At 29.5% G+C, this 15,484-nt stretch overlaps 4 protein-coding genes and 2 long non-coding RNA genes across 6 annotated transcripts; 3 read left to right on the plus strand and 3 right to left on the minus strand.

Moving 5' to 3' along the window:
* Positions 1-328: 328 nt before the first annotated feature.
* Positions 329-1,532, minus strand: LOC111414192 (FUN14 domain-containing protein 1-like). Its single transcript, XM_023045443.2, has 3 exons — positions 1,427-1,532; positions 762-1,142; positions 329-697 (listed from the first exon to the last, which is right to left on the minus strand). Exons 2-3 carry the CDS (start codon positions 1,119-1,121, stop codon positions 518-520), a joined length of 540 nt encoding a protein of 179 aa, XP_022901211.1. The 5' UTR covers positions 1,122-1,142; positions 1,427-1,532; the 3' UTR covers positions 329-517.
* Positions 1,533-2,378: 846 nt separating this feature from the next.
* LOC111414226 (NADH dehydrogenase [ubiquinone] 1 alpha subcomplex subunit 1-like) lies at positions 2,379-3,415 on the plus strand. Its single transcript, XM_071198535.1, has 3 exons — positions 2,379-2,573; positions 2,649-2,738; positions 3,297-3,415. Exons 1-3 carry the CDS (start codon positions 2,475-2,477, stop codon positions 3,321-3,323), a joined length of 216 nt encoding a protein of 71 aa, XP_071054636.1. The 5' UTR covers positions 2,379-2,474; the 3' UTR covers positions 3,324-3,415.
* On the minus strand, positions 3,399-5,261 carry LOC111414225 (ADP-ribosylation factor 6). The gene is made up of 2 exons (XM_023045504.2): positions 5,133-5,261; positions 3,399-4,720 (listed from the first exon to the last, which is right to left on the minus strand). Exon 2 carries the CDS (start codon positions 4,705-4,707, stop codon positions 4,180-4,182), a length of 528 nt encoding a protein of 175 aa, XP_022901272.1. The 5' UTR covers positions 4,708-4,720; positions 5,133-5,261; the 3' UTR covers positions 3,399-4,179.
* A 338-nt stretch (positions 5,262-5,599) lies between these two features.
* On the minus strand, positions 5,600-6,246 carry LOC139430985 (uncharacterized). Its single transcript, XR_011641333.1, has 2 exons — positions 6,002-6,246; positions 5,600-5,770 (listed from the first exon to the last, which is right to left on the minus strand). It is a non-coding gene; the product is annotated as an uncharacterized lncRNA (long non-coding RNA).
* Positions 6,247-6,297: 51 nt separating this feature from the next.
* Positions 6,298-7,509, plus strand: LOC139430984 (uncharacterized). The gene is made up of 2 exons (XR_011641332.1): positions 6,298-6,429; positions 6,497-7,509. It is a non-coding gene; the product is annotated as an uncharacterized lncRNA (long non-coding RNA).
* Positions 7,510-8,028: 519 nt separating this feature from the next.
* Positions 8,029-15,285, plus strand: LOC111414203 (exostosin glycosyltransferase 1 ttv). Its single transcript, XM_023045463.2, has 5 exons — positions 8,029-9,172; positions 11,675-11,876; positions 11,935-12,054; positions 12,112-12,354; positions 13,158-15,285. Exons 1-5 carry the CDS (start codon positions 8,298-8,300, stop codon positions 13,878-13,880), a joined length of 2,163 nt encoding a protein of 720 aa, XP_022901231.1. The 5' UTR covers positions 8,029-8,297; the 3' UTR covers positions 13,881-15,285.
* The last annotated feature ends 199 nt before the right edge of the window (positions 15,286-15,484 follow it).

Genomic DNA, 15,484 nt, shown 5'->3' on the forward strand with positions numbered 1-15,484 from the left:
GAATATTGATGAGACGATTTGTGGACGATGTGGAGGACGACTTAAAAAGGCTGGAGGTCTGGGATTGGAAATAACAGGCGTGGGATGGACAAGTTTGGAAGTAACTATTACGGCTGGCCCAGTTTTAACGAGCTGTAGAGAATGTGAATAAGCCTTGTATTGGCTCATTTCACATATATATGATTATATAACCATATGAACGCAATCGCGTGGTTGTTAATATCGGAGGAACATGTAGGGACTACATGTTCCTCCGATATTAACACACTTTTTATTTTGAATATATATGATATATACGATCTTGGCCCTTAAAGGGTTAAAACATAAATTTTAATTTATATTATAATTTATTTAATAATATGTATCCTGTAGTATACAAAGTTTTGTGCTAATAATGAATACAGTGTTATGTACTTATATTATTCATTATGGGGTGTTCAAAATCATATTTATATTTTGAACACCCACTCAGAAAATAATACTTGATCAATATTAATGTTAAATCATCTTCTAGATTTTAGGATGTAGCTATTCCAATAGCAACACCAGCACAAAAAGATAAAAGAAATATATGAATTTCTTCCAGTCGGCAATCTGAATCGCCCATCAATCCAGAATACCAACGTTTTGCCTTTTTTGCTTTTCCCTTAATCACATCTTCAGCTCTATCTACTTTTCGTTCCAAAAACCGTTCGGTCTGCAACAAATATTAAAAATTTTTTTGAAATTAAGTAACAACTAAAATTTTTATTTAAACGAACCTTGTCCATCCAACTTGAACCTTCCCCCGTAATTTTTTCCTCAACTTTATCAACTATCTTGTCTATCTTTTTATTCACTTTTCCCCAATTCACATTTATGTAACCTTTCTCATTCGCTATTTGCAATAAAATTATTCCTCCACCTACAGAAATTGCAACAACCTTTCCAAATTTCATAGACAAATATCCAGTAATCCAACCAGAAGATGCCCCTAAGAAAATTTGTTTCGTTGCCGAAGCTTTGCTGATATCACCTAAACATTTTTCTAAAAACGAAGAAGATGCCGATGATTTTTCAGTATTTTTAAGCCTAACAATGCCTTTATTGCTTTCTTCTTTCGCAGATTTTCGAGAAGTCATAATAATATATATTGATGTATACTGTAATAATAAAAAAATTACTTATGTATTTATTAAAATTATTAGTAATATTGATTATGTCTAAAAATGTATGGAATTTTTATAATATTTTAAGATTGTTACATCTAATTCATAGTTGTAATAGTGATGAAAATATGAGATCTTTGTCTTAAATCATTTTTATATTTAGAAATATATTGTATATCATTGCAAAGTTACCAAAAAAAAAGGATCATTAAAATATTTTTCTTTGTTTTATTAAATTCTATACTATATATGTATATACATATATAATACTGTTTTACCTTTTATCAATACAACTAAATTAAGTAAATCACCAAATTGACAATCTTACTTTTGACACAACCACCCAGAACAGATGACAATATTTACTTTAACATCGGAAAAAGACAGGTATAGTATAAAAGTGCTGTTGGAAAAGAAAGATATTGTCATAGACCTTGTATTGCATGTTGATAGGAAAAACCTTTACATATATCTATTGCGCAATAGATGTCACCATAAATATTATTATCTATTTAATACATTAGTATATTTAAATATAAATGTTAGCGCTCATAAATAGAATCCAACTCGGGTTATTCCCCAAAGTTGCCCAATTGTAGGGAATTCAGGCCTACACGTGTGAATTCGCACTGGTCAAAGAATGTACCGGCAACCTGAGAAAACTCGTCAGGGGTAATGAAGTTACTCTATGGTGGGTTTCAGGTCACAAGGATATTGAAGGCAATGAAATGGGGTGGACAAGCGGCAGTGCAGACGAACTTTATTAGACCCAACCTGGCTGTGTATTACAAAAAATCCACTTAAAACAGGTAATTAGCACATGGGAGGACTCAAAGGTAGCCTGGCGATGGAAAGAACTTGCAGGGTACAGACAAGCGAGGAGTATGATAACTCCGTCGCAAAAGAAAACCAAAGAGGTTTTATGCCTAAACAACAGGGGACCCAGGGTCACTCTCAGGTTTCCTTGCCGGACATACGCCCCTAAAATATCTATTCAGCATTAGACAAGATCAGGATTCAACTTGTCGACTTTGTCTAACCTAATAATTAAACAATTAACTTAAATTTTGGTTTATATCAATTCAATGCATTAACTGACTTTAAATCTTGAAAGAATTGAAATTTCAAATATATTAAAACAGCATGTTGGTACCTAGTGGCGAATAGATGTATTAAACGTTTCTCTATCTTAAATAAACGTTGTAAGCAAGTACATTGATATTTTAGATATCATTGTAGAGAATATAACTACACATGCGTATAAGCGTAAGTTACAAAATACGGTGATCATAATATTTTTTAGTGAAACTTCAATTTTCTATAACAATGTGGTACGAAATTTTGCCGAGTGCTGGAATTATTTTGGTGGCGATGACCTTTCCGCACGCCTCTGCGTATGTTATTAATAAATTGGTACTTGGAAACGTAAGTAAAGATATCTTAAATGTTCTTTTTTGAGGTTATGTTAGATTATGTAATTTTAATAAAAACTTCTTGTAGATGTATCGAAGAGGTATGGTTACTGGAGCTGATAGATACAATTATACTAGGGATAGAAGACTAGCAGGTGGAAATCCTTATAAAGTTGTGGTTCGTATTAATAAAAAAGTATCGACATTATGCAGTGGGTTAAGAAAGTATTTGCTGAACCTAACTTTTTTTAAGTGTTTTCTCTATAAAATCTTTTATAAATACAAAGGCTTATACTAAAAGTAATATTAGCACTATCACTACGGCAAAATCGGTAAGAGGTTGAAAAAGTATATAACTGTTACTTAAATCAAAGTTTTGTAAAAAACCATTTTACACGAAAATATTGGCTGTTTGATAAAATTAATGTTTAATTTTAAAGAAATGTTAACACCCTACATCCCGTTAAAGTGGAATTTGAGAGCCTATCTATATTAAGACTATTCATCTCAATTTTTCATGTATTACCTGCTCTTGAAGTTTATCGACGGTTTTTTGAGTCACCCTGTCCATGTAAAATCCTATCTCACATACGTGGTTTATTAGTTGTTGTAAATTCTATTTCTAACTCGGTAAGAATCTTGCAACTCTAAAATAATATCGCGACAGACAAAAAAATTAAAATATCAACTTTAACAGAATTTTCAAGCATGATTTGATTGTTATTTATTTTTTTAGGGGTTAGAAGCCATCCCAAATAAATGAAGATAGTAGATGAAAAGAAAACTGAAGAAAAATCAATTCATAGGAAGTATTAATGATGTAAAATAATAATAAATGTAAATTTATTAATTGTTTATTTTTTGTTCTTCTTGGTTGGGGGTATGTTTGGGTAATTTGCTTTATACCTAATTTTTGTCAGTATATTTAGTTACAACCTTAAAAATTAATAAAAAAATCTGTTTTGGTTGGAATTAGCAGGTTTATTATCAAAAAAACTTGACTATGAAAAATAAAAATGCTTTTTTAAGGAATATTCTACATCGACACGGTTTTTTTCTGATAATCCTATACAAAAAAAAATATATATATATATATATGAATAATAAAAAATAAATATATAATAGTTGAAACATTTTTAGGTTCCAATTTCACTTCTTTTTTATTTGCATATTGGAAATAATATTGCCTACATCGTGAAATTCATTAAATTATCTAATATTTTTTAGGTCTAGTATAAAAAAAAATGAAAATGAGAAAAAAAAAAGTAACAAAAGTAAACAGTAATAATAAATTGAGGAGTAGTTTTAATGCTTGCTTATTTCGTTTAGAAAAATGCGTTAATCATTTATACTCATTTACAAATATAAAACAATTGAGGATATCATTACATCGTTTTACGAGCGTTTTTTTATTATATTTATTTATTTACAAAATACAGGGAACCCAAAAATAAGAGTAATCCGCCATTTTGATTTTCTCTTAAAAATCAGATTTTATAATATGGCTATTGGGTTACACCAACCCAATATGTGCAGATCAATTTTTTTACCCTTATTTTTTTTGTCTAATTTTTTACTCCCCAGTTACTGCAAAAAAAAAACTTTTCTTTCTTTCTTTACTATAACTTATGATTACTTGTTAACCACGTGAGACCTTCGTACAGACCATCTCCAGTAGTAGCGCAAGCTGGTTGAACATACCAATTCCTATCCCTTATTCGTGTCAAACCAAGTTTTTCTTGAATTTCATGTGGTTTCATCGCTTCAGGTAAGTCCTGTTTGTTCGCAAAAATCAAAATAATCGCATCCCTCATTTCTCTGTCATTAATAATCCTATGTAATTCTTGTCGCGCTTCATCTATTCGGTCTCTATCGGCACAATCAACAACAAAAATTAAACCTTGTGTTCCAGTATAATAATGACGCCATAATGGACGAATTTTATCTTGACCGCCAACATCCCAAACATTAAATTTTACATTTTTGTACGTAACTGTTTCAACATTAAAACCAACTGTTGGAATTGTTGTTACGGATTGACCGAGCTTCAATTTGTATAATATTGTGGTTTTACCCGCAGCGTCCAAACCTAACATCAGAATGCGCATCTCTTTATTACCAAAAATTTTTGATAGGAGTTTACCCATGGTGGAACGGGACCTATTCAAATAAATAAATATTATTCAAAATAGATATTTTACTTTGTTTAATGACCCGCCAGCGCTATCTATCCACTTAACATGATTGTGTATTAATTTTTGACGTGTATATGTACAAATATAAACTCAACCGAATGTAAACTTTTGACCACCTCTATAAAACCTAACCAACAAGACACTTTTCCTCAATATAGTAACGTTTTACCCTAACCAATTAGCTTATAACTTAGACAACAAATAAAAAGTTTTAAATTATTGAAACTGCTTAATATATTACCAATATATATTGATATTAAAACACAGTTGATATATAACTATGGCGGGTCAACTAACGGAACAAACAAAATCGATTTCGCCGGCGTTCCCAAAAACGTTTAATATCAATTAGACATTCACTTGAACCGTTTACGTACCCTTAAACATCAAGTAGTTTATTATCACAGTTCGTGTTGTTTTTGACGTGACGTTGATGAAAAACACTCCATATTGACTTTGGTACTAGTACACACTATGTGCGGTTGGTGGTTGTATTATTTGTTGGTCTGTATGTCATTCACGAAATGGGAGGATCTCACCGAGTGTACACGAACGGTGACGAAAAATTCACGAGGGGTTTTTGGTTCCTCCAGGTTCCTCAAAAATGTTATTTTTTTTTTCATTATTTTTTTTCAACTAGATCATGTGGTTATGAATATACCTGTTTTAGTGATTTATTGTTAAAAGTTAATAAATATATTTTTTATTCTATGTAGCTGATTATAAAAGATGTAGGGAGGTGAATGCTTTTAGGTTGGTGGTTATACATAATGTATATCTATATCATTTTTAAATGTTTTTGTATGTATTCACTTATAAAATTAACGATAATATTTAAAAAACATTACTTTATCAATATGTTTATTAAAATTTATTATTAATATGGCATTTTTATATTAAAATATCAAAAATAACGATATTTTAGTTCAATTTAAGAACACTATGTTGGTAATACCAGAAGTCTTCATCATAGGAGTTCTTATAAAGTTCATTTCCTGAGCTCATCGTTTATTCGCTGTAACAATTATGGCATAGATAATAATAATAATCACATTTAGGTATCAAACAGTTCAAAAACTGTTTTAAAACATGGCATTTTGTTTATAAGAATAGTTGTCTTTAAAAATTATCATGTTCCATTTTTTCTTTATGTATGTTTATTATTTATTTATTTAGTTTAATGTAAGTTTTATTAAAACTTATACTTAATACTACAACTAAAGCAAAACTTTAAAAAAAGCGTTACTCGTTTCCACTAGATGCACCATTTACTCCATTTAGTTCTCTAAATATGCAGACTAGTTTTGCTACTTTAGCATTTCCTAATCTAAGACGCCATAGCACGCCATAGGACTAAAAAAGGCGCTCAACATTAGCTGACATTGGCAGATGATGGATACTATCATACCCCTGGCACTTAATAGGAGCTAGGTTAACCATTGTGAACATAGTCACGAATGTTATTGTTAGTATAGAACCGACGCATTGATGGCGCTAGTGTTCATTATATCGTTACCAACTTCAGGGGCGACTTAGGAAAGCTTTGTTTTGTTGACAATGACAGTTTGTTGGTGTAAGTTGATGTGTAAGAGTTTTGTAAGTTTTCGGTGTTTTTTAAGTAATTTGTTACTATGTATTTTATTAAGGATGTTATTTTCCGAAGTTTTACCTATGGTAAGTACATTTAATTTAAGAGTTTTCTTTTTTTTATAAATGTAATTTAAAAATGACAAATATGTAGGTACATCTTTTTTAATAGAAAATTAGTGGAAGGAATTACGCTATGGATGAATGCAGAGAACGGTGTGGAACTTTTTACCGATTTCCAAACCCAAAACTATCCACAAATATTTTAACTAAGTGGATGGGAAGAATTATGGCAATATGAAGACATGAGAATTTACAGAAATGTTCATGGTGGAAAGCATTTCTCTAAGGAACATGTTGGATGGAATAGTAATAAGAAATAATAGTATGTTCTAGTTTTGCCGATGGTATGACAAGAGATTATGAGTTTATATATATATATTTTATATATTATAAACATTATACATAGGTCTGTACCTACAGGCTTATGCATGCATGTTATATATTATATATAATTAAATAAATGTTATAATATAATAATATACCATAATTATAATACTTATTATACTTATAACTTTTTATTTATTTAATTTCTGTGTTAGATAAAATACCATAGTAACATATTGTAAGCAATTTTGTTGGATCTTTATATATACAGCAATTAACCTTTGTGTAACATCAAATCAATGTTAAAATTTTAATATGACTGTTGTAACAATTGTACTTATACATTAAATTTTTATTTTATGAACGTTTTAGGATGAACCGATAGTCAGAATGTGATAAAGGTTTCAAATTGGAAACGAATTAGGAAAAATAACAAAAAAATAAAATAAGAGTATTGAATACTGTTAATACTAATAATAAACGTCTTTATTCAACATAAATTATAATGCAAAATAGAACATAAAGTATCTATTCCAAATTACAGTGCACATATCTGAATTAATGTGAATTTTTCTGATATTGTTAACATTTCCAACTATTGTAATTGTAAATTTCAATTATTTTATTTATTATTATTTCTGTTTAAAACTTTATAACTAGAAAACTTTTTCTTTATTATCTAAGATTGATTTATTGTCTAAGTTTTAAGTTTTTTACTGTTCAAAACTGTACTTTTGTTTTACAACATTCAATATTTAAATAAAATTTTTAAGTATACAACATACACTTCTTAATTGTCCCAAAATCAAAAAATTATCTGAAAAGTTTTTTTAGAATAAAAAATATGTCACATTTGAAATTGGCGGTATTTGATATTAGTATGGAATCAAGCATTTGGTGGCGCTAGTGCTGAGCGACAAAAATTCAACGCTAATGTCACATCTATACATTATCTATGGATACTATATCCACTATATCAGTGTTCCCTGCCATCTAGTAATCAAGTTTACGAACTGTAGATTCAGTTGTCTTTAAATAAAGGTAACGCTTAATAATACAATATAAATAGTGATTTATATATAGCTTTGTAAAAAGTGCAAATTTATTATTATAAAGTTAATTAATAGAGTTTTAAAATTTTATAAATTAGAAAGTAATAATTTAAAAATTGCTTTAAAATAAATTATCCACCTGTTTTAATACAAATTAACAAATAATTAAAAACGATTTTTATATTAAGCGTTTGAGGACGTACCCATAGTCAAATTTTTACGATAAAGATAACGCCTACATTATCGGCAATGTCAAATAATCTGTCAGTTGCGAGAAAATTTCTGTTTCTAGATGATCTGATGTCAGTTTTTTAGTGTTTGACCTAGTCAAGTGCGTGTAAGTTCTGTCTTCACCTAACCGGTACACACCTGCATAAAAAAATAATCAAAAAACCGGAAAAAGTATTTAAACAGGCATCAGTTTTCATTGAAAAACTTCAAAGTTATGGTTTCATTAAGAAGACGAATCAATTGTAAAGGTATAAAAAATTGGACTAAAACGTGATTAAGACTAAAATGCAAGCTAAAAAACGTTATTTATTAGTGTTGTTATCGTGTGCGTTTTTAGCTTATTGTTATTTTGGTGGATATCGATTGAAAAGTTCAAGTGAAATAGTCGATTTTATTGAAAGTTTACCTAATTATTTAATTTCATCTCGGACAGGTAGTGTTTTAAAACGTCGTGAACGTCCCCGTATTGAATTGGAAAACACAAATTTATGTCGAATGGAAACATGCTTCGATTTTTCACGTTGTAAAAATGATTTTAAAGTATTTGTTTACCCATCTGAGGATAATCTAGAACCAAGTCAATCTTATCAAAAATTGTTAAAAGTCCTTAAAGAATCACGTTATTATACATCCGATCCAAAAACAGCTTGTTTATTCATTTTAAGTTTAGATACGTTAGATCGTGATCATTTAAGTCAAGATTATGTCCGTAATCTACAAAGCCGTATCCAAAAACTTCCACATTGGAATAAAGGACTTAATCATTTAATTTTTAACTTATACGCCGGTACATGGCCTAATTATACTGAAAATGGTTTAGATTTCGATTATGGATTAGCTATTTTAGCTAAAGCTAGTATGTCGGAAAATCATGTAAGACCTGATTTTGATGTAAGCATACCTTTATTTCAAAAAAGTCATCCTGAAAAAGGGGGAGAACCCGGATTTGTTACTAGTAATAATTTCCCTTTAAACAAAAATTATTTATTAGCGTTCAGAGGGAAAAGATATGTTCATGGGATTGGCTCCGAAACGCGAAACTCATTGTATCATCTACACAACGCTAAAGATGTGGTTTTGGTAACTACTTGTAAACATGGAAAGAGTTGGAGAGAAATGCAAGACGATAGATGCGATGAGGATAATAAGGAATATGACAGGTGAGAAATTATGTTAATTATTTTATAATCAACAGATTTGATCCAAAAACTGATAGAAATCATATTATATATATAATATATAATTTAATAATTTTAATAAACGTATTAAAATTAGGTATATGGCAGCAATTGTAATATTAAGTACAATAATGACATATTTTATTACACATTTTTCTTTAAATTGTAAATATCACGAAAACTACTAAAATTGGACATATAACATACTTAGCATAAATTAAACGGAAGTTGATGGGCATTTCAACCAGCACATAACTGTATGTTATATGTTCCATTTAAAAACCTTGGTAAAAAGCCGTTTGAAAAACATCAAAATTTACAAAGTTTTATAAACGCGCTGTATAGTGTATCTAATATCTTTAGATACTCTCATCTACCTATTGGTTTTGACAATTATCTGACATAGTTTAAAGGCAAAACCGGTAAAAATGTCGTTTTTACATCGTAAGATCCTGCAACGGGCATATTTTGGAAAAACAATTGAATATCTTAGGAACTATTAATGCTGTAATAAAATATACATTTAAAAGAATTTACATACTTGTCGTCACGCTTAAATACAACACCCTGTATAAATGAAAATAATTAACTTTATAGAATTTTTTTCTCAGACATTTTGGTAAGAAATGTAGAAAATATTTTTATACATACAAGTGTTTCATAATGACGTACCAAAATAAACATATGCTGTTTTAAACGGAATAATATAGTTTTTGTTACGTGTTCTGATTCTACATATAAAAATATGTTGACTTTGATAAGACATGTTGGTTCCTGGCGCATTTAGTTTTTGAGTAATTTTGAATAGAACTTTTTCTAGCAATTAACACTATATGCTTGAAATGACTTTCTTTGTCATATCTCCAACAATAATTAAAATATCTGCTGTTAACGGTAGAAAAAATAATAGTAAATTAATAAAAGAAAATAATTTAACGGCGACATATATAAAAGGCTATTTGATACAAAGAGATTAAAAGCTTAAAATAGAGGCGTGTTAAAGCAAAATGCGATTAAATTGTTTAAACAAACCGTATTGCGTTATTAATTATTTGTTTATCCAGATAAATTTCAACTGTATTCGCTGTATCTAACACATTTGATGCTTGATAATTTTTTTTTTGAATATGGCAGATACAGAATATGAAAATGTTGGTAAGAAAAATAGCATACAATAAATGTTCAAAGTCCAAGGTTTAATCTAATTAATTTAAGTTATATTTTTTTTATAAATATGTGAGCCTAGATAATAGGTATTTATCTGGTTGTAAACATAAATTGAGGTCTTCTCAAAGGTGTGGTTTTTATAAACAAAAACGTGTAAATAAATTGGTTTCGTGTAAACTCATCGCAACATAAACACTTGAAGTTAAAAGATTCTTAGAAACCTTGAGGATTGTTTAAGTTAGGTACTCCCTGATTGGGTTAGGAGGATCGAAAAACAAATATTACGCTCGTTTAAAATCGGAAACCGGGTCATCTGTATATTTTTATGATTAAACGATATTCTAGGAAAACTAGTTGTTAAACAATTTCTCACAATTTTATAATGAAATTTTTTTTTGATAACATTCCTGTATCCGATTCGTAACTAACTAATAATCAATTAAAAACCTGGAAAAACCATCAGCATCATTTTCTGCTATTAAGAAGTATAAATAGTTTTGTGTAAACAATTTAAACTTGTTAAACAATTTTAGCACGTACGGACATGAACGCAAAAACATCAAAGGAATATTAACTAAAAATTACGACGCTGAGTAACTCACAAAAAAGAGCGATAAGAATATCGCCCGAGAAGAAACAGTTTTTTATTTAAATATAAACGACTGAAAACATACAAGTGAATAAATAAAAACGTAAATAATATAACGTGGGTTAATTAAATAACAACATTTTTGATTAATTTTTTAGTATACTGTTTTTAGTATAACTCTGAAATGAATGATGTGTATAAGTTGTTTTCAAATGTAAAGAATTGTAGAATTGTAGACAGATTGTTGTATACAATAAACTCTTAATCACAAGTTGTTTTCAAAAAACCATCGTTAGCCTTAATAAAGGCATACAAGCATAAAAAAGTTCGACGTTAAATTTAAAACTAAATTATATGCTTTACTAAAAATAAAAAATAAACTGTTTGGTATGAAATTTAAATCGAGTTGTATAACCGCAATAAGTAAAATCACAATTCTATATATGCAAACAATTTTATACTAAACTAAAGCTTAAATTGTGCTCTTTAAATCTGTTATATATTATATAACATATATTATAACGTATATGTTACATATTATAACATATAGCTTCATGTTGAAAAAAAGTTGAGAAAAAATTTGTTTAAGTAAAAAAGTTAAAGTTAATTCATCTTTTATTATGTATAGGTTGACGTTAAAAAAATTGGATTTTTTTTATGTGAAGTTATTTATGAAGTTCTTTATGCGAAGATACAAGATTACAATAATTTTGTTATCTTTTTTCTAGATTTGATTACGAGGTTCTTCTACAAAATTCTACGTTTTGCTTGGTTCCAAGAGGACGAAGGTTGGGTTCTTTCCGTTTTTTGGAAGTTCTTCAAGCCGGATGCATTCCTGTTCTCTTATCCAACGGTTGGGCTTTACCGTTTGCCCAAGTGATTGATTGGAGTAAAGCGGCTATTTGGGCGGATGAAAGATTACTTTTACAAGTAAATAAAATAATACTATTTACTTTGATCCCATAAATTAACGTTCCTTTTTCGTTAGGTTCCAAACATGGTACGGTCAATACCGCCGAAAAAAATCATGAAACTTCGTCAACAAACTCAAATTCTTTGGGACAGGTATTTTTCATCGATTGAAAAAATTGTATTTACTACCTTAGAGGTAAACATAGAAAAACTAACAATTGTGACAATGTTTTTATTTCGCTCCCATCTTCAGATTATCAGGGAAAGATTACCAAAAACTATTCCAAGAGACGGTGTAACGTGGAATAACTTCCCAGGCGCTTTGGTAACCCTTCAAGAATTTTCCGATTCGCCAACTGAGTTTCCATTTCACGAAACTAGTCGCTCTGATCGTTTTACTGCCGTCATTTACTGCCAATTAGGGCTTAGTCTCACTTCTTCATCAACATTATATCGGTTGCTTCAAAATGTTGGGCGAAGTAAACATGTTTTTAGGGTAAGTTTAAATATATATATGTATATTTATATATGTAAGTCACGACTTGTACAGTATGGTTAGTTTATTTTAAAACATCCATAATATTGAACTAAAACTAGAACTAACAGTAGATCTCATAAAATATTCGCGAAAAAATAATTAATAGTCCATTAACATCAGCGGCAGATGACATCAATCAGGGAGATAGTTTTAACCCAATCCTATTTAACAGTCATGGACAAAATATTGAACGAAGTCAAAGTCGTAGAAAAGGGATACTCATTATTCTGTCAAAATCATATGTTCGGTGACGACGCTGTGCTTATTGATGAGGACGATTTATAGAGAATGCTACATAAACTCGAGCGAACGGCAGAGAACTACAAAGAACATACAAACAACCGAAAAGCTGTAAGTTAGCTGTCTACAACCAGACAGTTAAATCAGGTTTTTTAGGAACTGCAATCCTGTCGCCCTTACACTGCTGATCCATTTCCGAATGGTTATAGGGTCAGGAACACTGTTATTACGATTTAATCCGAAAAGCCGAAAAGCAACTAAATCTTAGGTCTCCCCAGGATATCTTGGTTAGTTACGATATGGAATCCCTATTTACCAGAGTACTAGTCAAAGGTGCTGTGGATGATCTTCGCCAAAAAGTCATCCCAAGGGCTGACATATTTTAGGTGGCTTAACCCGAAAGGTTCTACACCTAGTTTTAGTTCAATTAACACCGTATTAACCCTGAAAGCCTTCGTACTTATATCCATAATTTTATTATATACTTTTAATTACATACATATATTCTTATGTATTTTTAGATAATTGTTGTTTGGTCGAATGATAAAAGATCGCCATCAAAAAATCGTTGGCCAACATTACCGTCCCACGTTCATTTCCACATTTTACAATCGTTCGCAGATCCATCGAATCCAGGAATCTCGCAACGTTTTTATCCGTATCCGTTAATCGAAACCGGCGCTGTATTATCGTTAGATGAAGATACAACATTAACCACCGACGAAGTTGACTTCGCTTTTGCCGTTTGGCAACAATTTCCGGATCGAATTGTTGGTTATCCAGCCAGATCGCATTATTGGGATGATTCGAAAGGTTCCTGGGGTTACACGTCAAAATGGACAAACGATTATTCAATCGTTTTAACGGGCGCAGCATTTTATCATCGATATTACAACGTTTTGTATACGCAATGGTTGAGCCCGTTGCTACATAAAACCGTTGAGCAAAGTCAAAATTGTGAAGATATTTTAATGAATTTTTTGGTAAGCCACGTGACGCGACGTCCACCAATTAAGGTAACCCAACGAAAACAGTATAAAGAGCAAGCGCAGGTAGGTGGTTGGTCGCCATGGAACGATCCGGATCATTTCATACAAAGACAGACTTGTTTAAATACTTTTGCGGCTGTTTTTGGTTATATGCCACTATTGAGGAGTAATTTAAGGTTAGATCCGGTTTTGTTTAAAGATCCCGTTTCTAATATGAGAAAGAAATATAGAAAAATTGAGTTGGTAGGTAGCTAGTTGGGTTATATTTTTGGTACTTACTCGATATTATGAACAAAATGTATCGTCCTAGTCTTAGATTTTAGTAAAAATGTGTTTTTAAGTTTCCATGAAAAACAATCTTTTTTAAGGTCAAGGAAACTTAATACACATATTTACTTAGACATTTCTATCTGTAAATAATTTTTGATAGGTAATTTTTAATAAATAAATTTTTATCATAAAAAAGGGAATTATTTTATTTATATTATGCTTAAGCTTTTTTTAAATATTATTTATGTAATACGAAATGTAACAATATTATATATAATTTAAAATATTTAGATTATCAAGTAAAATAATTTTTCAATGTAACATAAAAATTGCGATTTCTAATGTATACAGGATGATCTTAAAAACATTAAAAATCTTTACTGTTAATTTCGCCAATTTGGAACACCCTGTATGTAAAAAAAATCTGTATATAATACGATATAAAAAATAAAGAATCTATAAATGTCTGGCAGCACAAGATGTCCATTATAAATATATAATAATAATAGATTTATTGATTACATATTTTGGCAATTTTTTTTACTATTTGGTATATGCATATATAAAATTATATATAAACAAATATATATAGTTCCTTATATTATTCCTAAAAAAGATGTACTTAGTACCGTGCCATAAAATTTATTATTTCCTACACATTTTTCAATAATTTTTATGTAATATAGATGTCGCTTATAACGATTTTTTTTATTTGCGGAAAAATCTTTCCCCAAATCCAAAGTTGGGGTTTGGGGATTGTTAAAAGCGATTTTTACAGTACATATTATTTAATTATATTGATGTAAATTTTTAATTTTTTAAAAGCATTTCAATTTTTTATTAAATGTTGTGTTTATACATATTAATTGTTTATATTTGTTGTCTATTATGTATTAAATTTTTTTTCAACATTAACGGAGGAGGGATTAGAAAAATTCAAATAAAAATGTTAGAGTTTAACACAGCAATATAAAAGGTTGGGAAAAGGTGTTGTACACGGGAAACCAAACAATTCTTTATCGAAAACTATAAAAGTTTTATTTTTTGAGATAATTAAAAAATATTTACATAAAAATGATTTTCTTTTTAATCTTCTCTTTTAATATCTGGTTAGTATTGAAAATATCAAAACATTTTTAAGTTGCTATTAAAGATTTTGGATTTCTCGTGTATCTGATGTATATACAATTTTTACTCAAAAAAGTTATTTTATTACTAAATGACTTTTTGCAAAAATAAATAAATAATGACTATAAACTATGACGCATATTATTTAGCCATATGTTGATATAGTTAGGATATATTTTGGTACGTGTATGAATAACTACATAAAAATAGAGTGAATGTTTTGTACAATTTTGTATACACTTTAATATAAGTTAAACATTTATTTGTTGTATTTTTTTTATTGCTTACACCTACATTTGTAAATATAGGCATTAAGAGGGGAATTAACCACGATTTCTCAAAATCTACTGGCTCAATTGTGCTCAAACTTGGTACACATATACCAGTCGCCACAGAGTCGCACTGTACGGATATACCGTTCCAGAACTTTCTCAAGGGTTTTCAACCGAAATGACGTCAAG

Source organism: Onthophagus taurus, chromosome 8 (genome assembly GCF_036711975.1).
Source record: "Onthophagus taurus isolate NC chromosome 8, IU_Otau_3.0, whole genome shotgun sequence".
Lineage (NCBI taxonomy): Eukaryota > Metazoa > Arthropoda > Insecta > Coleoptera > Scarabaeidae > Onthophagus > Onthophagus taurus.

Coding starts and splice junctions, on each gene's coding strand:
- LOC111414226 (XM_071198535.1), top strand. CDS start 2,475: ATGTGGTACGAAATTTTGCCGAGTGCTGGAATTATTTTGGTGGCGATG. Junction 2,574..2,648: donor ATAAATTGGTACTTGGAAAC/GTAAGTAAAGAT, acceptor AACTTCTTGTAG/ATGTATCGAAGAGGTATGGT. Junction 2,739..3,296: donor GAAATCCTTATAAAGTTGTG/GTTCGTATTAAT, acceptor TTATTTTTTTAG/GGGTTAGAAGCCATCCCAAA.
- LOC111414203 (XM_023045463.2), top strand. CDS start 8,298: ATGCAAGCTAAAAAACGTTATTTATTAGTGTTGTTATCGTGTGCGTTT. Junction 9,173..11,674: donor GATAATAAGGAATATGACAG/GTGAGAAATTAT, acceptor TCTTTTTTCTAG/ATTTGATTACGAGGTTCTTC. Junction 11,877..11,934: donor ATGAAAGATTACTTTTACAA/GTAAATAAAATA, acceptor CTTTTTCGTTAG/GTTCCAAACATGGTACGGTC.
- LOC111414225 (XM_023045504.2), bottom strand. CDS start 4,707: ATGGGTAAACTCCTATCAAAAATTTTTGGTAATAAAGAGATGCGCATT.
- LOC111414192 (XM_023045443.2), bottom strand. CDS start 1,121: ATGACTTCTCGAAAATCTGCGAAAGAAGAAAGCAATAAAGGCATTGTT. Junction 698..761: donor GTTCAAGTTGGATGGACAAG/GTTCGTTTAAAT, acceptor TATTTGTTGCAG/ACCGAACGGTTTTTGGAACG.